This window comes from Scylla paramamosain, chromosome 18, assembly GCF_035594125.1.
Source record: "Scylla paramamosain isolate STU-SP2022 chromosome 18, ASM3559412v1, whole genome shotgun sequence".
Classification (NCBI taxonomy): Eukaryota; Metazoa; Arthropoda; class Malacostraca; order Decapoda; family Portunidae; genus Scylla; species Scylla paramamosain.
In genome coordinates this window covers 2,712,501-2,731,920 of record NC_087168.1, presented here as the reverse complement: position 1 = coordinate 2,731,920, position 19,420 = coordinate 2,712,501, and the positions used below count along the sequence as shown (strand labels likewise).

Here is a 19,420-nt window from a genome sequence, read left to right as displayed (position 1 = left end):
AGATAGAACCAGTTGAGAACCACTGTACTAGACTATAGTGAAGAACTAATTAAATTACAAAGAAATTAAACTTCAGTGTACAGAACTATTTTACAGCTCCCCCAACATACACAGTGAACAGCATCCTTAGAGGAGATATTGGAGAAACTTTCTGTTATGTCAGAGAAATACTATTTGCACAACATTTATTAAAAAAATAAAAATAAATAAAATAATAAGAAATATATTTATAAAAGAATATGAAAATTGTGACACTAAGTGGATCAAGACTATGAAAACATATATGAATAAGATAGACATTAATATAACACAGATCAACAATTTATCAAAACACAATATAAAAAAAAGAAAGAAAGAAAGAAAGACAAAAAAATGGGACACAACTAAATGGAAACATGAAACACAAACAAAAGCAACACTACACATCTACAACTTACACAAAAGAGAATTAAAAGAAGAAAGTTGGATAGATAAAACCTTTGGTTCTAAGTTAATTATAAGAGGAAGAACAAACATTCCTAACCTTAAACTAACGAAATAGATTCCAGAGAAAGAGTGAAAAATGTCTGTGTTGTGATTATGAAATAGAAACATTGGAGCATTCTCTATTAGATTGTGAAGAATATAGTGACATAAAACAAAACTTTTCTACAAAACATAGGAAATCAAACCAGAAACAACACAACTGCAAATACATTACTATCTGAATTATTATCAACGGAAGAAATAGAAAACAGAAAGGAATATATTATCAAAATTTGGAAGAGGCAAAGCAAGATATATGAATAGAAAACAACCCGACAAGAAATACGACCAAAAATGGGAGCTTATACCAAGGTATTCCCACGCCCACTCCGGGAGAGAGAGAGAGAGAGAGAGAGAGAGAGAGAGAGAGAGAGAGAGAGAGAGAGAGAGAGAGAGAGAGAGAGAGAGAGAGAGAGAGAGAGAGAGCAATTTACCGTTATTTCCCCCTTCTTCGTCCTCGCACTGTCCTTACCTATTAGACACAACTCCTGCAGTGTGTGTGTGTGTGCGTGTGACTGACGTCTGCCAAGACAGTAGCCAAGGGAGACACATTCGCACGGTCAATCATTTGTGTTTCTTTCCTTCTGGTTTGGTAGTGAATTGTGGATGGCGCTGCCAGCCTCCTGCGAAGCTTTGTCTTTGTAACGGCGCTTCACTTTTCCTATTGTATCCTTGCACTTTCCTTTCTTAAGCTCTTTTCTCCTTTTTCTCTAATTTTCCAAAATGTATATATTGTCTCTTTTGTTGTTGGTTTTATTAGTGAAAAGTAAATAAACTTATTGCAAGTTGATGTGTTGTGTTCTCTGTGTTGGAAGGCTGTGCACCAAAGCTTACCGAGTTTTTTGTCTCCTTGTCGCACATAATGCATTGTTTCTTTTCCTCGGCATCTCTTTCTGTCCTGTACCTGTAGGTTGTTTGTTTTCGCAAATTCATCGCTCTGCACACAATCTCTGAGGCTGGTTCCTATTGTCATATAGATCTTCCTTTACATCTTACTGTATATTATGAAACTCTTCTTTTCTTTGACCTCTTCTTTCCACTTTTTAGTATCTCATACCTTGAATATTGCTGTAAGTTAATTTTCTTCATACTTCCTTGCTCAAGGATCTTCATGAATTCTTCGGCGGATCGTAACCAATGGGTGTTATAAGATTTTCTCTCGTAAAGTTTTCCTAAAGTAACTCATTGTTACTAGAATTTCCTTTCATTTCATTTCCTAGAATAAAGTGAATGTAAAAAAAAAAAGAACTTGAGCATAATAGGAGAGTTCATGTATGTTTTAGAATGGTGATATAGCAGTAGATAAGCACTGCTGCTGAACTACAACATTGTGGTCAGTATGAAGTTTGTTACCATGGTGTAAATACTCATGCATCATAGAATGTGTTGATCTTGGAGGAGTCTTCTGAACGGTGCCAAGTGTGATCAAGATGACACTCCTGAAGTAGCTTAATTACTAGCGATGTATACGGTAGTTTTCTGTTGTACATACCATGGACTCAGTGTGTGCTATGTTTGCGTGGTTCATTCATCTGCAGGTAGCGGCGCGGCGACCAATGGGGGCGTCTGTTGTGGTGGCGCGGCCAATGGGCGGCGCGAGGCGCGGGGCGGGGAGGGGCGGCGCGGCCGGCGTGGTGTGTTTACAACATGGCGGCACAGAAGCGGGGAGCAGGATCCACGGGCTGGCCAAAAAACTCCACGCCACCGTCCTACGGCGCCAAGTATAACGGAAACCCATCAATGGCTCTCAACAGAACCATCAGTCTGTGAGTTTGGGGCGAGAAATATAGGGGTTAGTCTGTCTGTTTGGTTGCTGTGCTCATGGTCATTCCACCTTGGTTCATATATATATATATATATATATATATATATATATATATATATATATATATATATATATATATATATATATATATATATATATATACACACACACACACACACACACTTCAGCAGTTCTTAGTGTTCAGTGTTTGCAGTGAGTTGCCTGGCTGGTGCTTGCAGTGGCCTGTGCCTGGAAGGTGAGTGGCCAGGTCATTTGTGGTCTGAGGTGGCCAGGCACACGTGGGGTGGTCACTGGTCAACCTCACTCAACACTGGAGGTGGTGGTCCCTGCCTGCCGCTGCCATGGTGCCCCGCTGGTGTGGCTTGGCGGGCTGCAGGGGCAGGGCGTCACTTTGTGCTGCACCTTCATGCAAATTTTCGGTAAATTTATATAAGTGCACCAGTCAAACATTTTCGGACGAAATTACATTTTTTCTGATAGATTTTCATGTGCTTTGAATCAATCTAGTAACCGTCTTCGCCGTTATTTTTTTCTTACATGCCCTCCCCCAATAAAGGCACACATATAAATAAGCAGAAATTCATAAAAAAGAAAAAGAAAAAAACTAAACCTAACCTAATTAAACTTAACCTAACCTTATTAAACCTAACCTAACCTTATTTAACCTAACCTAAATAAACCTAACTTACCGCAATGGTAAATTTGATTTAAATTAATATCAGGAATGAACAGTTTGTGGTAGTAAAGATACACACCACCATGTTATATGTGGCACAAGTACTTCACTGAGAACAATGGATTTTTTTTTTGCCATGAGACGGATGCACTTGTATAATAATAACAGATTTTCTAGCACTGAGAGATTTCCCAGACCTGATCAAGTTCATCACTGATACTAATAATTTTTTTTTTCTTAATAGGCTACAACTCAATTTTTCATATTTTGTTGAATAACATCCATAGTCTCTAAATCCTTATGTTTTATGTTGTTGAATTTGTAATTCCCGGCATTTCTATGAACAGTGATGGCAAATCTAGAAGTGCTCATGATTTCATAATTTTGAATGCTGAAGGGATTCAGACCACAGACTCCTGTTCAGAGGCTAGCTGGGTCACACTTGATTGGATTATGAAATACTGTACCCTTACTGTAGTTAGACACTTGATTGGATTATGAAATACTGTACCCTTACTGTAGTTAGAGACATCATACCTGTTATAAGTTCTGGTGAGGAGTGATGTACAGGCTAAGCTTATTATTTTGGTGAACAATATTTGTTTTTAATTTGTAACACTTCAGAATCTCTTCATGTGAAGTATTGTCTGTTTTGGTAAAGGCATCCTCCAGATATGCATTCCTTTCATATTCCTGTGTGTACAGATCTCATTGTTCTCAGCACTATGGTGCATGAAGCATTGTGACAGATTTATAGTAGATGGGAATCCACAGTTAGGTGTTTGTGGCTCTACATTGGTGGTTCAATTTGCTTAACTTTTAAATCCCCTGAAGTGTTTGGCCACAGGGAAATGTACGTGGCTGTTAGAATGTGGATGACAGTAGAAATGGCAGCGGCAGAACATGGGGGCAGAGTGAGGGAGGCAGGGGTGGCGCAATGAGGGGCCATCATTGGCTGATGTGTCTAATGTTTCCTCCACTGTGAGATGTTAGGCAATATTTCCAGGATGAAGTTATTTTGGGTGGTTCATAAGAATTACGAAGGCTGTTGACCGGCTTATTTATTTATTTTTTATTTTTTCACTCCTAAAAAGATTATTTTATTTTAGTTTTTTAATAAAATAAAAATCACTTTAACCTTCTCAGGAGAAGTACAACACTTCTCCCAGCTCAGAGGTTAGTACACAACATTATTAATGGACCTTCACATGCAAAGGGTTACTAACCATTCATCTCTTGGTTGGAGGGGCTGCACCCCCATAAAAAATAAAGCTTTCTTATAATGTAGAAATATATATAAATACAGGCATTGTTTTTTTTTTTTTTTTCAATTCTTTAAAATCACCCTGTTTTTGTTGTAGTTTTTTTATTGAGCCATTTTATTGAGATCACAAATACACAGTGGTTGGCCTGGAGTGTTGCGCTTCTGTCTGACTGCAGCAAAACAATGAGATTAGAAATTATGAAATAAGTTAGTTTGGCGAGCACTGGATTCTATCCCCGTTGGTTGGCAGTGTTCCGAGGTGTGGTGGAGGGTTTGACATTGTTTTGGGGACTCAATAAACACTGCCGGATAATTTCATTGCAAAAAACAATAGTATAAATATCTGTTCTGTGTAGTCAGAGACCACAGCCAGTCCCTTCTGCTTCACCCTGCCCTACCCTGTTGTTGGCAGTGTTCCGAGGTGTGGTGGAGGGTTTGACATTGTTTTGGGGACTCAATAAACACTGCCGGATAATTTCATTGCAAAAAACAATAGTATAAATATCTGTTCTGTGTAGTCAGAGACCACAGCCAGTCCCTTCTGCTTCACCCTGCCCTACCCTGTTGTCACTTGTCCCTTTTCCTTTGTTTCTTTCTTTTCTTTCTATTTTGTATCTGCCCTCTCTTTCTCTCTCTCTCTCTCTGGTTGTTTAGGGCATTAATGCAGACAAGGCTGCTCCTTTTCCCATGTCTCAGGTGAGGGGTGTGACCCACTCAGTGACATTGCCATTCATTGTCACAATGGAAACATTCTTGAGACATTATAATCACCTAGTCCTTGCATTTTATTTTCTTATTTTCAAAGCAGAAAGAAAAACATGGTGGTCAGGCTTTACAATTAATGGATAAAACACTGTGACAGCAATACAAGGCATGCTTGATCTGTCATCAGTGATACACCCTGTTGGCCCAGGGCAAGCCACAGGCCTGGCTGGCTGGGGTTTATGATCCCAATGGGCATTAATGCTGGCCCTGCCGCTCTCTTTCCTATGTCTCAGGTGAGGGGTTGGATGTTTGCAGTCCAGGTATACCTAAGCACCTCAAGATGACTAATATCATTCTCTCGGTTGGCCAGAAATTTACAAGCCTATATGCTCCTCACTCTGAATCTTCTCATCAAGTGCTATTGACTTGCTTTTGTGTTCAAGTAATAAGACATTTACTATAGACGGTGAAGGAATGGTTTTCATGTACTCAAAGCAAATAGTTTGTTTCTTAGTAAAGAAAACGAAACACTGTAAGATGCACACTTTGCACTAAACACGGCCAACCAGTAGCAGGCCAGAGTGTTGATCCCCTGATTTGCTTCTCTCATGGGGAGGGGCTTGTGCCTCTAGTGATCATGAACTGAGTATAATCCTGTCAATGGTTGTGCACTTCTGCAGGTACCCACTCACAAACTACACATTTGGAACCAAGGATGCACTGTACGAGAGGGACCCCAGTGTGCCAGCAAGATTCCAGAGGATGCGTGAAGAATTCGACAAAATTGGAATGAGGCGAAGCGTTGAGGCAGTGCTACTGGTTCATGAACATGGGCTGCCACACGTCCTGCTGCTGCAACTTGGCACAACATTCTTTAAGCTGTGAGTATTCTGGTGCTTTCATTTCAAGGGAGGCAAGGGTACTGGAAATAATGAAAATTTTCTGGTATCCTTTGCCATGTTGTGTTTTAAGTCTAAAAGGTATGATGAATATATTTACTGCTGCAACTTGGCACAACATTCTTTAAGCTGTGAGTGTTCTGGTCCTTCTATTTCAAGACTACTGGAAGTATTAAAAATTCCCTGCAAATATTGTCAGCTTTTACCATGTTGTGTTTTGAATCTAGAAGGCATGATGAATTTCTAGTAGGAAAGAAAATGAGTGATGAATTTTTGTTGGCAGGCCGGGTGGGGAACTGGACACAGAAGAGGACGAAGTGGAGGGCCTCAAGCGGCTACTGACAGAGACCCTTGGGCGGCAAGACGGTGTCAAGCAAGAGTGGGTCATAGAAGATATAATAGGGAACTGGTGGAGACCAAACTTTGAGCCTCCACAATACCCTTATATTCCTTCACACATCACCAAACCCAAGGAACATAAAAAGCTTTTCTTAGTTCAACTTGGAGAAAAGGGTAAGTGTGTCTATGCAGTAACATGAAATACATTGTTTTACCACAGGGGCTACAGTGGTGTTTGATTTAGTCTTCGGCAAAGTGTTTGTGTGTACTCCACTGTATTTATTAATCTAGTAGTTGTAGTGTTCAGGACCTGAGCTGTCTCTGTGTTTACATTTGTCATGTTTTCCCTTAGTTGATGTAGATTCCTTCTCACAGTACCAGGATTTCATTGAGGAGGTGTATGTTTTGTATCATTCAAACTTAGTTTATATAGATTTCTTGCCAGTCTTTTTTTTTTTTTTGCAAATCTAAGGTGCACCGAGATTGATTTATATACACAGTCCTTGCACCAGCAATAAAAGAGATCTCTGATTAAAGTGAGGATAAAGGTGTCCCTTCTGTCAACAAGGTTCAAATGTTTATTCAGCTTCTATAGGCTTCATGAATTGGATTCATGTATTGGATATGTCAGGGTTTGGTACAGTTTATTTATATTTATTTGGTGCCACCAGTCATCTGGACCTGACCTTGGTCTGTCTTGGATACCAACTTGTGTCAATTTATGGTGCAAATTACCATCACTGGTTAACTGAAATACAGGTGTATTTGTAAGCTGCAATAACTTTAACATGTCCCATCACACAGAATCAGCTGAAAAAAACAGCCATTTTTGCAGTGATTTTTTTTTTTGCTAGGGTGAACTGATAATTATTCCTGTTTAGTTAAACAGGTTACAGCATGATAGGAGACATGCTGAAATTGTCTCCATGTGGCTAGGGATTTAAACCCCAGATGCAGCTGTTGTTCATTGCATTGCTGTGTCCTCCCATGACCATACAAAACTTGAGTCACAAACAGCTGTTTCTACTTTTGAAGTTAGAAAATGTTAATATTGTACTGTATTTTTATTTTTTATTTTTTCCTCCCCTCTCCAGTTGTCTGTAATCAGTTGTGATGTGCAGTTACTCTGTGTGTATATGCAACTTACATAGGCTCTTTTTTTTCCTCTTATCATCTTCACTAATTAATGCTGACAGCTTCATTTAAAAGCTGTGAAATACAGCAAATACATCCATGGACATCCCATGTATTTGAACAATTATTTGCTATAACTAATGTCAATATTTTCCTACAGCCCTGTTTGCAGTACCAAAAAATTATAAGCTTGTCGCCGCACCTTTATTTGAACTCTATGACAATTCACAAGGCTATGGACCAATCATATCGTCTCTACCACAAGCTCTTTGCAGGTGAGTTGAAGTATTCTCTCTCTCTCTCTCTCTCGTTAGAAGTTGCTGTACATACTTAAGGCAATAGATGAGGTAGAACAATTTATAAGTATTATTTTTCAGCAGTGCTGTGTAAGGTACATTGCAACAAAATAATAGGCTGCACCTGGGGAACTGCTCACAAAATATGCAGTTTTGGAGACAAAATTGTTTAGGGAATAAATCTGCTTGCCATACAGACACTACATGTACCTCTTTAAGTTCAGTTTTTGTTGGTAGTTTATAAGATGATTGGAATTTCTTACTATTTCATGCTGAATGGTGTTAGTTCCATCCTAAAAGTCAGCCATGGTTGTAAAAAAAGACATTGACTGAACAAGTTCAGCAGAGCTGCTGTCCACTATGCAACAAACAGATATGAGTATAGGTGCTGGACCAAAAAAACTGGTAATGACCACATGCTGGTGATATGACAAAGGATTAGGGCTGCTAGGGATGTGAAAACACACTATTCATGATAACCATCTTAGTTTTAAAGTAAGTAATGAAATTGAACGTGACTGAAATTTCAAGCACGATGAAAAATATTTGTTAAGAAGTGCTCATTGTCTTCATTTTGCTACTTATTTAATAAAGAATTGTTAAAACTATAGATGTAGAGAAATGCTCCAACAATTAAAGAGGTGCTTGTGTGCAAGGCTACTAGTTGGTTTTGAATCTTGTTTTGTGTTTCTGTTCATTTTTAAAGATGAGAAAAAAAGTGTCATGTTACTGCAAATGATTGGCCCCAAGGGGCAATAAAAAGATGGAGTACTGATAGGACTACTGGTAGGGTCACTTGAGGCAGTGATTGGAGTTTAGAGGAACATATAATTATAGATTTGAAATGCAAGTTGCACACAGCTATCTCAACTTGAAGTTTTGCTGAATGTTGACCAGATGACTGGAAAAGTTTGAACCTGGTTTTCAAAATCCTGATTATTTATAATGGAGAATATTAACAATAATGAATAATAACAATAATTATAACTATAATAATCAGATAAATAATAAATTAAGTGTTTTCTCTATTCTGTTTCAGATTCAATTTTACCTATATGTAAGTTCCTGTGTAGTTTATTGAGTAGGAGATTTTGAGCTATAATACTGCAGTTTGATATTTTAACAATTTGTATATTCTGTTTTATTCATGTAAGATCCGACTTTCAAACTGTTCACATATCAAGAAGGAATACCAGTTCCTGTATTCTTTTTGATATGATAATGTTAATAATATTTCATTATTTTTAAAAACTACTATTCACATCTCTTCTGTCTGAACCACATTATTTTTAAAAACTACTATTCACATCTCTTCTGTTCGAACCTTGGCTAGCCTTTTTTTATTTATTTATTTATTTTATTTTTTTTATATAAATATTATGAAGAGGAAGAAAACAGTAAATCTGTGAGAAGTTATAATATTTTGTTGTAATGTGAGGTGTTTCCATGGAGGCTTTCTGTGTGTGGTGACATAAGCAGTGTCAGCTCTCCCATCTGACAACCTGACTTAACACAAGAAGTACACAAGACTGAGGCACGTGGTGCTGCATGGGACTTCTCACAAGTGTGCAGCACAATGGGGACTGAACTTGGCATTACATGTGTTGCTCAGCCTAGTTTGACAGCCACTATGCTGATGGTACAAAATATTTTGTAATTATTCTTAGATTTTCCTCAGTGTAATGTCATAGAGAAAAATTTACTAGTGACTATAGAGTGGTGGATTTAATGTTTGTGATTTTCATTCCATGTGAAGTGTCAGTTAAGACCAATTAAATTATATGATTGTCATGTTTCGTTTTCATCCCAATACAGATTCTCAATAGTATATTTTGTCTTACTGTCTTTCTGGTGTGTTTGTTGTCTCTATAAGCTCACATCACTCTTAATGAATTACAGGGGGAGTGGGAATCAAAATACAAGTGAGTTCCCATATTCCTTGATCTGTCCCTTTTTAGCTAGCTGTCTTGTATGGTGTGCTGAGAATACCGTGGTAATGTTCTTCCCATTCTGCCAGAGTGTGGTGCTAGTCTTATGTCCTCCCACAGGGGTAACACACTAGAATGATAAAAGTGAAGAAGTGAACATTTGAGTGCAGTTTGCTCTCTTAAGGTACTGAGATCACTGGATTGTTATGATCATGGTGCTGAAATTAATCAATTATTATAATGCTCTGAGTTGCAGTAATTTTTTAAGATGGTAATTTTACACTATAAAGCCCTGCCCACTGCAGTGAAGAAGCTCTGTCTGTCCCACCTGATTAGCTGAATTATACATGTTACATGATTTATACTGCAATGATTTCAGTTTCTATTTATAATTTTTGCACTTTTCAATTGCAACAATCTCAGACTAATATTGGTGAGAATCAGTTCTTGGTGAAAATGAACACAACTTATCTGTGAGACCAGGCACTATGTCAGCATGGTATGGCTGAAGTGGAAGAAGGTACAGGCAAGGTTTATTTACCAAGTGGTTATGGTAAACTAAACAAATCTTAATACTGAAATAATGAAGTGGATTATAGTGACAGGGGAATCCTGGTCTACCAAAATCCATTTAGGTTTTGGTCATATTAGCTTGACTGATAATGTGTCAAACCTGCACACATTAGCACAACACTCAAGGCCTTCAGATCAATGTTAGTGAGTCCATGATGCTTCAAAGGACAGCTTTCAGATTCAGAGTAAACAAGTTAATTTATGAATTGGACATTGGACATTTCAAGCCACTTTACAGTATGGCAAGTGTCTATGCATAGTGAAAATTTTTCCACGAGAAGAGAAACAAACGCTTCGTTGGGGACCAAGGTGTTAAGAAAGTGAGTGGTGTGAAAGAGTGTGGGTGTGAAAGTTATGTGCCTTGTTTTGGCTATCTCCCTTTTTGGAGGAGAGAGCCTTGGTATATGTATGCATGTGTATGTTTTTTTGTAGTTTATAGAGTTCTGTTTAATAGTTTACTGTACATTATAAACATAAACAGTCCTCCAAGTCTTCAAACAGATAACTATGCTGCAGTCGCAGTACCTCCAATCCAATGCTCGTCCATCCAGGAACCAGATTTCTTGCAAACAGCTCCAGACACTGAGGCTGAGGTGCCAGAAACCTCTTCAGAAGCTCTGTTAACAAAACAATACATGAGAAAGAAGGGACAGCATGAAGAGCTGATAAAACATTGATCAATAAATAACACACTGCCCTCCACCTAACAGAAGTACTCCATTTGTCAGTAATGCTGAAACAGCAAATATCTAGAGAGAATGGAGGACAAAACACAGGACAAGTGTGACTGGTGAATCTATCTGATGATGAACTTAATACCACTCATTTCAGGCATTACCTACAGTTTTTAGCTCTCTTCTGTTCCCTTATATAACCAAACATTATTTGTCCTTGAAGACCTTTAAAGACCTTACATCAATAGGATGTGGATATCTAAGGCTAGTTAAGCACTGGCAACACAATGAATGTGTCTCACCATATAACCATCCATTCCTGTTTACCCTGAGGGCCTTATGATATCACTAGGGTGAAGGATATCTAAGGCTAGACAAGCATCAGCAACGCAATGACTGTGCCTTCACCTCAGCCATACACCACTGCTGATTACACCTGCCGATCATGGTTTACTGCACTTACTTCTTCCTGAATGTAACACCAACAACTGAACCCTAATGATATGGATATGATATCACATATGCTGGAAATCATCACTCCAACACAAATTATTATATCCTGTCATCTCACACTACAAATGCTACCTGATTTTTCTACTAACATTTATTTGTGTCTATAAATTTCTCCATTACTTTCAATTTCTCTCTCTCTGTATATATCAGAGCTGGGCACTTCTACAAATGCAAATCCATAAACAAAAATTACCTTCCACAATTGTGGAGTTTGAGGTTTGTGGAAGTGCTTGTGGAAGTGCCCAGCTCTGCACAGAGGATAGACTGTAAACAGCAGAGGAAGTTTCAAGAGTTTGCAAATCCAAAACCTCATAAAATGTTACATTTTTACCAAACAAGGTGATTGTCCCTCCATATTGGAGTGAAGTGTGATCCTGAGCAACTACTAGCATTGAAGCTTTTTATCATAAATGCTGTCACAGACGCAGAGCTGGTCACTTCTGCAAGCACTTCCGCAATTGGGGAAGGTAGGTCATTTTTGTTTGCAGATTTGTGCCTGCAGAAGTGCCCAGCTCTGGTGAGTGTGTGTGTGTGGGTGTATATATATATATATATATATATATATATATATATATATATATATATATATATATATATATATATATATATATATATATATATATATATATGACCATCCTCCATTATCAATTTTGTCAGTTTAAAGCTTCTAAACTGTCCTCAATAGAAGTATTGAGTGATAATCCTTTCTGATCACCACTATGGAATCTAGAAAGGACACAGCACTGGCAATCCTTTGTTATCCTCTCACTTGTCAGCAAAATCAATTAAACTATGCCTATGATACCCTGGAAACCTGAAAGTCTGACAAATATTTGTTTTCAAGATAATTTTTCTTAAGATTGCAACTAATGTATTTTCACCTCCAGTTCCCTCAGACTAATCCACCATTGTTGCTGCCATAAATGACCAATATTCTACTTAGCCTATCTGTTGTGGAGGTTTACAAAATTGTATTCTGTCATGCATCGTCTTTCTAGTAATCATTAACTTAAATGCTAACAACAATTTTCCTCATATTTTAACAAATTAATTACTTGGGAAGAACTTTATCAACTTTTAAGGTTTCAGTACAGTATCTAAGAAACAATTTTCTCTATTTCAAGTTAATGTTACAATGAGTGGAGCTCCCTGTGTGGTTTAGCCATGAGGAAAGAATGGCAAGAAGTGAGGTGACTCATATAAGAATAAAAGAACATTGGAAAAAAAGGGAAGCCGCAAGAAGTCCCTGCATGAAACACCTACCTAACAACACCTATCATCTTCATGAATTTATCTGATCTAGCAGAACAGGTGACAGAGGCAAGGAATGGACAGCAACTAGAAAATTGGACAAAGACGGTGAAAGGACCACAACACTGTAGATCAAGCTGTGTGTGTTACAGATAGGTAAAACACACACACACACACACACACACACACACACACACACACACACTTACAAATCATATATGAGTATGATTAAATGCACTGAGTGTAGAAGGACAGTCACCAATCAAATAGGACAGTGCTGGATGATGTGACAGGGAGGGGGAAGAGAGTGGAAGGGTCAGGTCACACAGGGCCACCAATAATGGAGACTTCTGATGTGGTCATTCCCTTCTTAGAAAACAGCATCAGATAAAGATTTAGAAACAAACATTAGATGAAGATAAAATGTTATTATTTCTTTTCTTTACTAACACTGAAATTAACTCTTCTTCAATGAATACTCTTTTTGTCCTTTGAATAATAATCACAAGTTTAATCATGTCTCAACATGTGCAAATACTGACATTGTATTTCTCCTCTCTAATGTAGACTCTAAGCAAAGCCTCAGTTGCCCTTGAACAGAATTAGCCTCTCAGGTTGGCAAGCTCCATCCATGAAGTCTGTCTATACAGGGAAGAGTCTACATGTCCCTTCAGTTCCCTGCTTATAATGGCAGCCACCAGTCTTTTTTGTGTTTTGCAAGGCTCTGCCTCCTGCTGCCATATACTGCACCATTTTCATAGTCACTGAGCAATACTGCCTGTCTCTTTCCTCTTTAAGGCTCTACTGCATGACATTATTTTTTTTTTCACTTACTCTTATTCCTAATTTGTATAGTATATCTTAATGTAAGACCAATATTTTCACTCTCTTATTTCCATCATGATGAATTCTGCAACTGTTTGCTGTTTTTTCCTTTTTTTTCCCCCAATTTTACACAACTTTGGACTCTAAGAGAAAAGTGTTAAGAGCTATACTACCCAACCATCTTATCACCTATGTACCTGATACCATTTACTTTCCAAGGAGTGGCACCTCAGTTTTTTTCTTTCATAACTTTATATAGAAACTTTTGTCCAGTCTTCTCTTCATGAAAATAACTAAATAAATAAGACTGAGACTGTAACTGAGTGCTAATCTCTGCTCTCCTCAACAGCTTGTATCAATTTCCTAACCTAAAATATTTTGTAATTGCATTTGCATATACATTAATACTTGCAAAAATTTACTTTCTTACTGTAAAGAGGTGGTTTATGTGAGTGTATTCCACTTGGTATGCTGCAGAAGACAAACTTATCAGGGATGTCCTCAAAGCACCCTCCTGTCTTGCTCCTTCGTGCAATAAAGACTCTTTCATAAGGCAGTTTGCTGTGACACCTTCCTTCCTGAAGTGTTATGGGCTCCCCAGCTTTTGTCACCTGCCAGGAAAAAATAAAAACTGTTGCAAACGTTGATCTTATTATGAAAGGTTACATTCTTAAAAATACATTTATGTACACAATATAAATGGAAAAAATAAAATATTTAACTGACAATTAATTTTGAAAGCTAGTTCAAATCATTATATAAAATTATTGCATTTGCAAAACCCAGTAATGCTTGACATGGCAATACTAAAATGTAATACAGTAAGGTTCTGTCCCTAGTTCATCACTGTTGTCATTTTATTGCCTTCATGAGAGAGAGAGAGAGAGAGAGAGAGAGAGAGAGAGAGAGAGAGAGAGAGAGAGAGAGAGAGAGAGAGAGAGGAGAGAGAGAGAGAGAGAGAGAGAGAGAGAGAGAGAGAGAGAGAGAGAGAGAGAGAGAGAGAGAGAGAGGAGAGAGAGAGAGAGAGGAGAGAGAGGAGGGAGAGAGAGAGAGAGAGGAGAGAGGGAGAGAGAGAGAGAGGAGAGAGAGAGAGAGAGAGAGAGAGAGAGAGAGAGAGAGAGAGAGAGAGAGAGAGAGAGAGAGAGAGAGAGAGAGAGAGAGAGAGAGAGAGAGAGAAGAGAGAGAGAGAGAGAGAGAGAGAGGAGAGAGAGAGAGAGCACAAGTGGTGGTAGTGAGGGGGGCAACTGGAAATAATGGCCTTATAGAATTCTGCTCTTGCACTGAAGTGATCCCTATTCAAGTGTCAGAGATGGCCTACAGTGTGGTGTGTGGTCTGTGAACACAGATCTTGGTTGCTTGCACTGGTCAAAGTACAAACTAGATGAACAGATAAGCCACACCAATGACTTGCAAAGGTGATGAGATTCTGTGATAGCAAATAATGAGATGTAGAAAGAAGAATCTCTGGCACACACAGAATAGTCATCAGATGCAGCACTTGAAAATGTTCATCATTTCATCTCAGTGGCTCTTTTATTATTATCATTTTTTTTTATTTACATAAAAAAAAAAAATGCTGCACACACTCAAGCCTTGAACCACACAAGGCAAGAGCATGTTTTCAGTGGCCCCAAACAGCCAAGGTCAATGGTCCCCCTGGCTTGATACTGCCCATCCCTGACTAGAGTGGAGGCTCAACAAATAAAATGGGGCTGCTCCACCTGACACTGAATGAGAGTGATTGGTGCAGCAGACAGCAATATGAATGAGACATGAACAAAGAACGCAGCAGCAAGGAATGAGAAGAAAGGAAGTGTGAACCATGGCACAGAAAAAATAAGCTATTCTAAGTTTCTGATCTGACCTGATCCAACTCAAGCTGGTTATCCAAGCACCGGTGGCACTGCCTATCACATCCATCAGTGTTAATCCTTAGACCCAAGCTGCATCTTGTTTACCTTCTCTCATTTGTGTCTCACCCAAACGGCTGCAACCCTATCATCCTATGTTATTTACTTTTTTTTTTTATGTAGGAGAGGCACCAGCCAATGCAACAAAACTATAAGAAAAAAGGCCCACTGGGGTGCTAGTCCCCAAAGAGAGTCAAAAGCAGCCATCAAAATTTAAAGAATAAGTGTCTTGAAACCTCTCACCCTAAATGTCCATTAAAAACCACAACATTCCTATAGAACTATATACTAGGTCTTCCTCCTGTCAACTTTAATGAATTTACAGTCTATACACCAGACTGGGATCCCCCTTAGTGGGAGGTATTCATTGGAAAAATAAAAATATAGAAGAGTTCCCAATTCTCTCCCCTCCACCCCTCTAGTGAAACCACCTTTAGGATGTGCAGGGAACAGATGGCAGTTCTTTCAAAATAATGTCCCACATACCAAAGGAGCTTAATTCAGTCATTCAAGTAGCCCTCCTCCCATGGCCTCGCTGCACAAGACTTTCTTCTTTCTCTCACTCCTATTCTGTCCACCTCTGTAACACAAGTTAACCAGTATTCTCAATCATTCATCCCTTTCTCTAGTAAACTCTGGAACACCCTGCCTGCTTCTGTATTTCCTCCTTCCTATGACTTAACTCTTATAAGAGGGAGGTTTCAAGACAAATATCCTTCAATTTTTGATGATTCTCTTGATGTCTTTTTTGGCTTCATGCTGCATTCAGAATAAACTGTCCACAGTACCCTTGTACCAGGAGGTGGCCTGTCTTCACACTTCAGAGCCATGTTGTAAGAATACTGTCACTATATTTCCTAAGCATCGTAAAATGTGACTGCAAAGGACAAAATGATGGGGACTTGGAACCCTCTCCTCTGTACACTTTTATTCCTCTCTTTGGGAGAGATCTAAGCCTAGTATATGCTGAGTGCAGATTACAGATTCTGTGTATGATAGTTTCTTACTGCCACTTACAAAACTGAACCAAAGGAGTAACAGAAATTATAAAATTTATATCAAACTTACTCACAAACCTAACAATGTAAAAATACTGAAAAAAATTAAACCAAATATCATTATCATTAATCTACATTATTCACAGCAGGAAGAAGGGCTCCCCTGATGTGCCATGCTGCTTTGGGGCATTTTGCAAAGTCACAACTTCTCAGTTTGTTCCATAACTACTCCTGCAAGACAACACCAGTGAAGACAAGAAAGGAAACGAGCCCAAACTGTCTAATAATGATAGAAACTCATGATGCTTCATAAATCTGTGATCTCCTGTGGCATCAAACAGCACATTATCTGTAAATGCTTCACAGAAGTGTCAGGTTACATTTATGGCATCATGGGAAAATGCAACATTTTATAATTTAATCAACTTATATTACAACTCACTGCCACAATCAGGTAACACTTTGCATTACCTTCAGCCAGTACCACGTTGCAACGTGTTCAACATCCCATGTGTGTAGACTCTGGAGAAACTCTTGCATGTGTGAAGGATTGCTTGTGCTCCACACAGCAACAAGACCTCCAGCTTTCAATAAATGATCAACAGGAATCTTCAAGATGTCTTTAATATTCATCATACTGTACCTGCATAAAAAATATAAAAAAACATATATGACTAGGTATTATTAAGTTAACATTATAATTATTTTTGTTATTATTATTATTATTATTATTATTATTATTATTATTATTATTATTATTATTATTATTATTATTATTATTGTCCATAAAGGATTTTTGTTTTAAATTTCCTTAATTTTCCGTGTATAGCAGATTTACATACATTTATGACCTCCATTTCACATTTGAAGTCAGTGTTAGTTCCTGGCAACAACTCACCCAGTGGCTCCCAGTCTGCTCAGCAGCCTGGTGACCACTATGACACTTTCTTTATTTTTGGTGACAATTTCTACTGACTATGCCTTTCATATGAAACTTGTTTAATGGTCATGCATTAATCATTATCAAAACTAGAGTTGTATTTCCTGGACTTCAGGAGCAAGTTACCCATTTTTAAAACAGTGGTGCTTGTGGCTTTATGGCTTGGTTCTGAATCCCTCAAATATAGTAAGCCTTAACAAAATATGAAGAAAAATGAGTTAAAGGTAACTTATGGTTCTGAATGCTTCTAGTAAGCCTTAAGAAAATATGAAGAAAATAATTAAACATAACATCAGACAACAATCCCTCACAGTCTCTGCAGGATCTGAGTTTTGGTAGTGCTGACAGTAAGGTAAGCATGTGGAATGCTATACCTGCCCAACAAGAACTACTGAGAGAGAGAGAGAGAGAGAGAGAGAGAGAGAGAGAGAGAGAGAGAGAGAGAGAGAGAGAGAGAGAGAGAGAGAGAGAGAGAGAGAGAGAGAGAGAGAGAGAGAGAGAGAGAGAGAGAGAGAGAGAGAGAGAGAGAGAGAGAGAGAGAGAGAGAGAGAGAGAGAGAGAGAGAGAGAGAGAGAGAGAGAGAGAGAGAGAGAGAGAGAGAGAGAGAGAGAGAGAGAGAGAGAGAGAGAGAGAGAGAGAGAGAGAGAGAGAGAGAGAGAGAGAGAGAGAGAGAGAGAGAGAGAGAGAGAGAGAGAGAGAGAGAGAGAGAGAGAGAGAGAGAGAGAGAGAGAGAGAGAGAGAGAGAGAGAGAGAGAGAGAGAGAGAGAGAGAGAGAGAGAGAGAGAGAGAGAGAGAGAGAGAGAGAGAGAGAGAGAGAGAGAGAGAGAGAGAGAGAGAGAGAGAGAGAGAGAGAGAGAGAGAGAGAGAGAGAGAGAGAGAGAGAGAGAGAGAGAGAGAGAGAGAGAGAGAGAGAGAGAGAGAGAGAGAGAGAGAGAGAGAGAGAGAGAGAGAGAGAGAGAGAGAGAGAGAGAGAGAGAGAGAGAGAGAGAGAGAGAGAGAGAGAGAGAGAGAGAGAGAGAGAGAGAGAGAGAGAGAGAGAGAGAGAGAGAGAGAGAGAGAGAGAGAGAGAGAGAGAGAGAGAGAGAGAGAGAGAGAGAGAGAGAGAGAGAGAGAGAGAGAGAGAGAGAGAGAGAGAGAGAGAGAGAGAGAGAGAGAGAGAGAGAGAGAGAGAGAGAGAGAGAACAAACAAACAGATACAGGGAAATGAATAAAGACAGACTTAAAGACAAATAAAGCAAGAAACAGAAACAGATAAGCAGATATACACACAGAAAGACAGACAAACAACAGATAGAGACATAGAAATAGGTGAGCAGACAGCCAGCCAGCCAGAGGCAAAGAGAAATCAATATACCTTTAAACCAGGTTGGTCATTTTGCATGAGGTGGCCCAGAGAAAGCACCACACACTCACATGCACATCATTCACACTCTTAGCCCCATCAGCCCCTGGTGGAAAGAGATAGTCTTGTGAAGCAGCCTACTTCACACCAGGAGCTTAGCTACCCTATACATCTAAAGCAAGACCTGACAGGATATCCTTGTTTACCCCTGCCCTTTCATTATGACAAACAGACATAAGAGATTCATATGCCTTGACTTCCCCTCTAAGATAGTACCAGGAACACTTTTTATCTTACAGTTACGATTTTCAAGAATATTTCCGTAGTCATACTTACCCTTGTTTGCTCCCATGAACAGATTTCTTCCTCTTCACATGCTTGTTCTGCCATGGTGGATCCATCACCACGAAATCAAACCTTTCACCTGAAGTGTGATTGAGAATGTTGGCAACGTCATCACAAATGTAGCGTGTGTGGGGAGGGAGGATGTACTTGGAGCCACACATCACTTTTGTACTAAACCCGCCACCCTCAGTAGCTCCATCCAGCCTTGCCAATGTGACATTGGATGCCTCCATGAGTCTGCAATAAGGAGATCGTTTCACTGCCAACCAACAGATATTGACATTTAAATACACAGGCATGCAGAAGTGATACAGGCTAATCAGGATACAGACTCATATGCATTAAGATTTCTGACAGTGAACACACAATCCTTCTCTGCTCCATCACTATTTCTTTTTACAAGTTCCTAATTTTCATGCAGCATCTCACATTAATGTATTGTGAGGATAATTTTCATCCAACTCCAGATCCAGCATCATTCATGCCCCACCTGTTGT

General features: G+C 38.9%; 2 protein-coding genes across 9 annotated transcripts in view; one reads left to right on the top strand and one right to left on the bottom strand.

Moving 5' to 3' along the window:
- Nucleotides 1-2,070: 2,070 nt before the first annotated feature.
- On the top strand, nucleotides 2,071-9,452 carry LOC135109002 (cleavage and polyadenylation specificity factor subunit 5-like). Of its 3 annotated transcripts, none has more exons than XM_064019972.1 (5): nucleotides 2,085-2,291; nucleotides 5,637-5,837; nucleotides 6,139-6,368; nucleotides 7,489-7,603; nucleotides 8,664-9,452. In XM_064019972.1, exons 1-5 carry the CDS (start codon nucleotides 2,173-2,175, stop codon nucleotides 8,683-8,685), a joined length of 687 nt encoding a protein of 228 aa, XP_063876042.1. In that variant the 5' UTR covers nucleotides 2,085-2,172; the 3' UTR covers nucleotides 8,686-9,452. The 3 variants fall into 3 exon arrangements, with proteins under 3 accessions (XP_063876043.1, XP_063876042.1, XP_063876044.1); XM_064019974.1 differs by lacking the exon at nucleotides 2,085-2,291 and adding an exon at nucleotides 4,343-5,249; XM_064019973.1 differs by lacking the exon at nucleotides 8,664-9,452 and having other exon boundaries at nucleotides 2,071-2,291; nucleotides 7,489-7,607.
- LOC135109001 (N(6)-adenine-specific methyltransferase METTL4-like) overlaps nucleotides 9,027-19,420 on the bottom strand; it is a 58,688-nt gene continuing 48,294 nt past the window's right edge. For 5 of the 6 annotated variants that reach the window (XM_064019967.1, XM_064019966.1, XM_064019968.1 and 2 more), the window contains 5 exons: nucleotides 18,915-19,160; nucleotides 16,768-16,939; nucleotides 13,819-13,999; nucleotides 10,651-10,742; nucleotides 9,027-9,682 (listed from right to left, as the gene is read on the bottom strand). In XM_064019967.1, the coding sequence (XP_063876037.1) occupies nucleotides 9,536-9,682; nucleotides 10,651-10,742; nucleotides 13,819-13,999; nucleotides 16,768-16,939; nucleotides 18,915-19,160 (838 nt within the window). In that variant the 3' untranslated portion in view covers nucleotides 9,027-9,535. Of the gene's footprint in view, nucleotides 10,743-13,818; nucleotides 14,000-16,767; nucleotides 16,940-18,914; nucleotides 19,161-19,420 lie in introns of all 6 variants that reach the window. The other variant, XM_064019971.1, reaches the window with a different exon arrangement.

Coding starts and splice junctions, on each gene's coding strand:
- LOC135109002 (XM_064019972.1), top strand. CDS start 2,173: ATGGCGGCACAGAAGCGGGGAGCAGGATCCACGGGCTGGCCAAAAAAC. Junction 2,292..5,636: donor CTCAACAGAACCATCAGTCT/GTGAGTTTGGGG, acceptor GCACTTCTGCAG/GTACCCACTCACAAACTACA. Junction 5,838..6,138: donor GGCACAACATTCTTTAAGCT/GTGAGTATTCTG, acceptor TTTTGTTGGCAG/GCCGGGTGGGGAACTGGACA.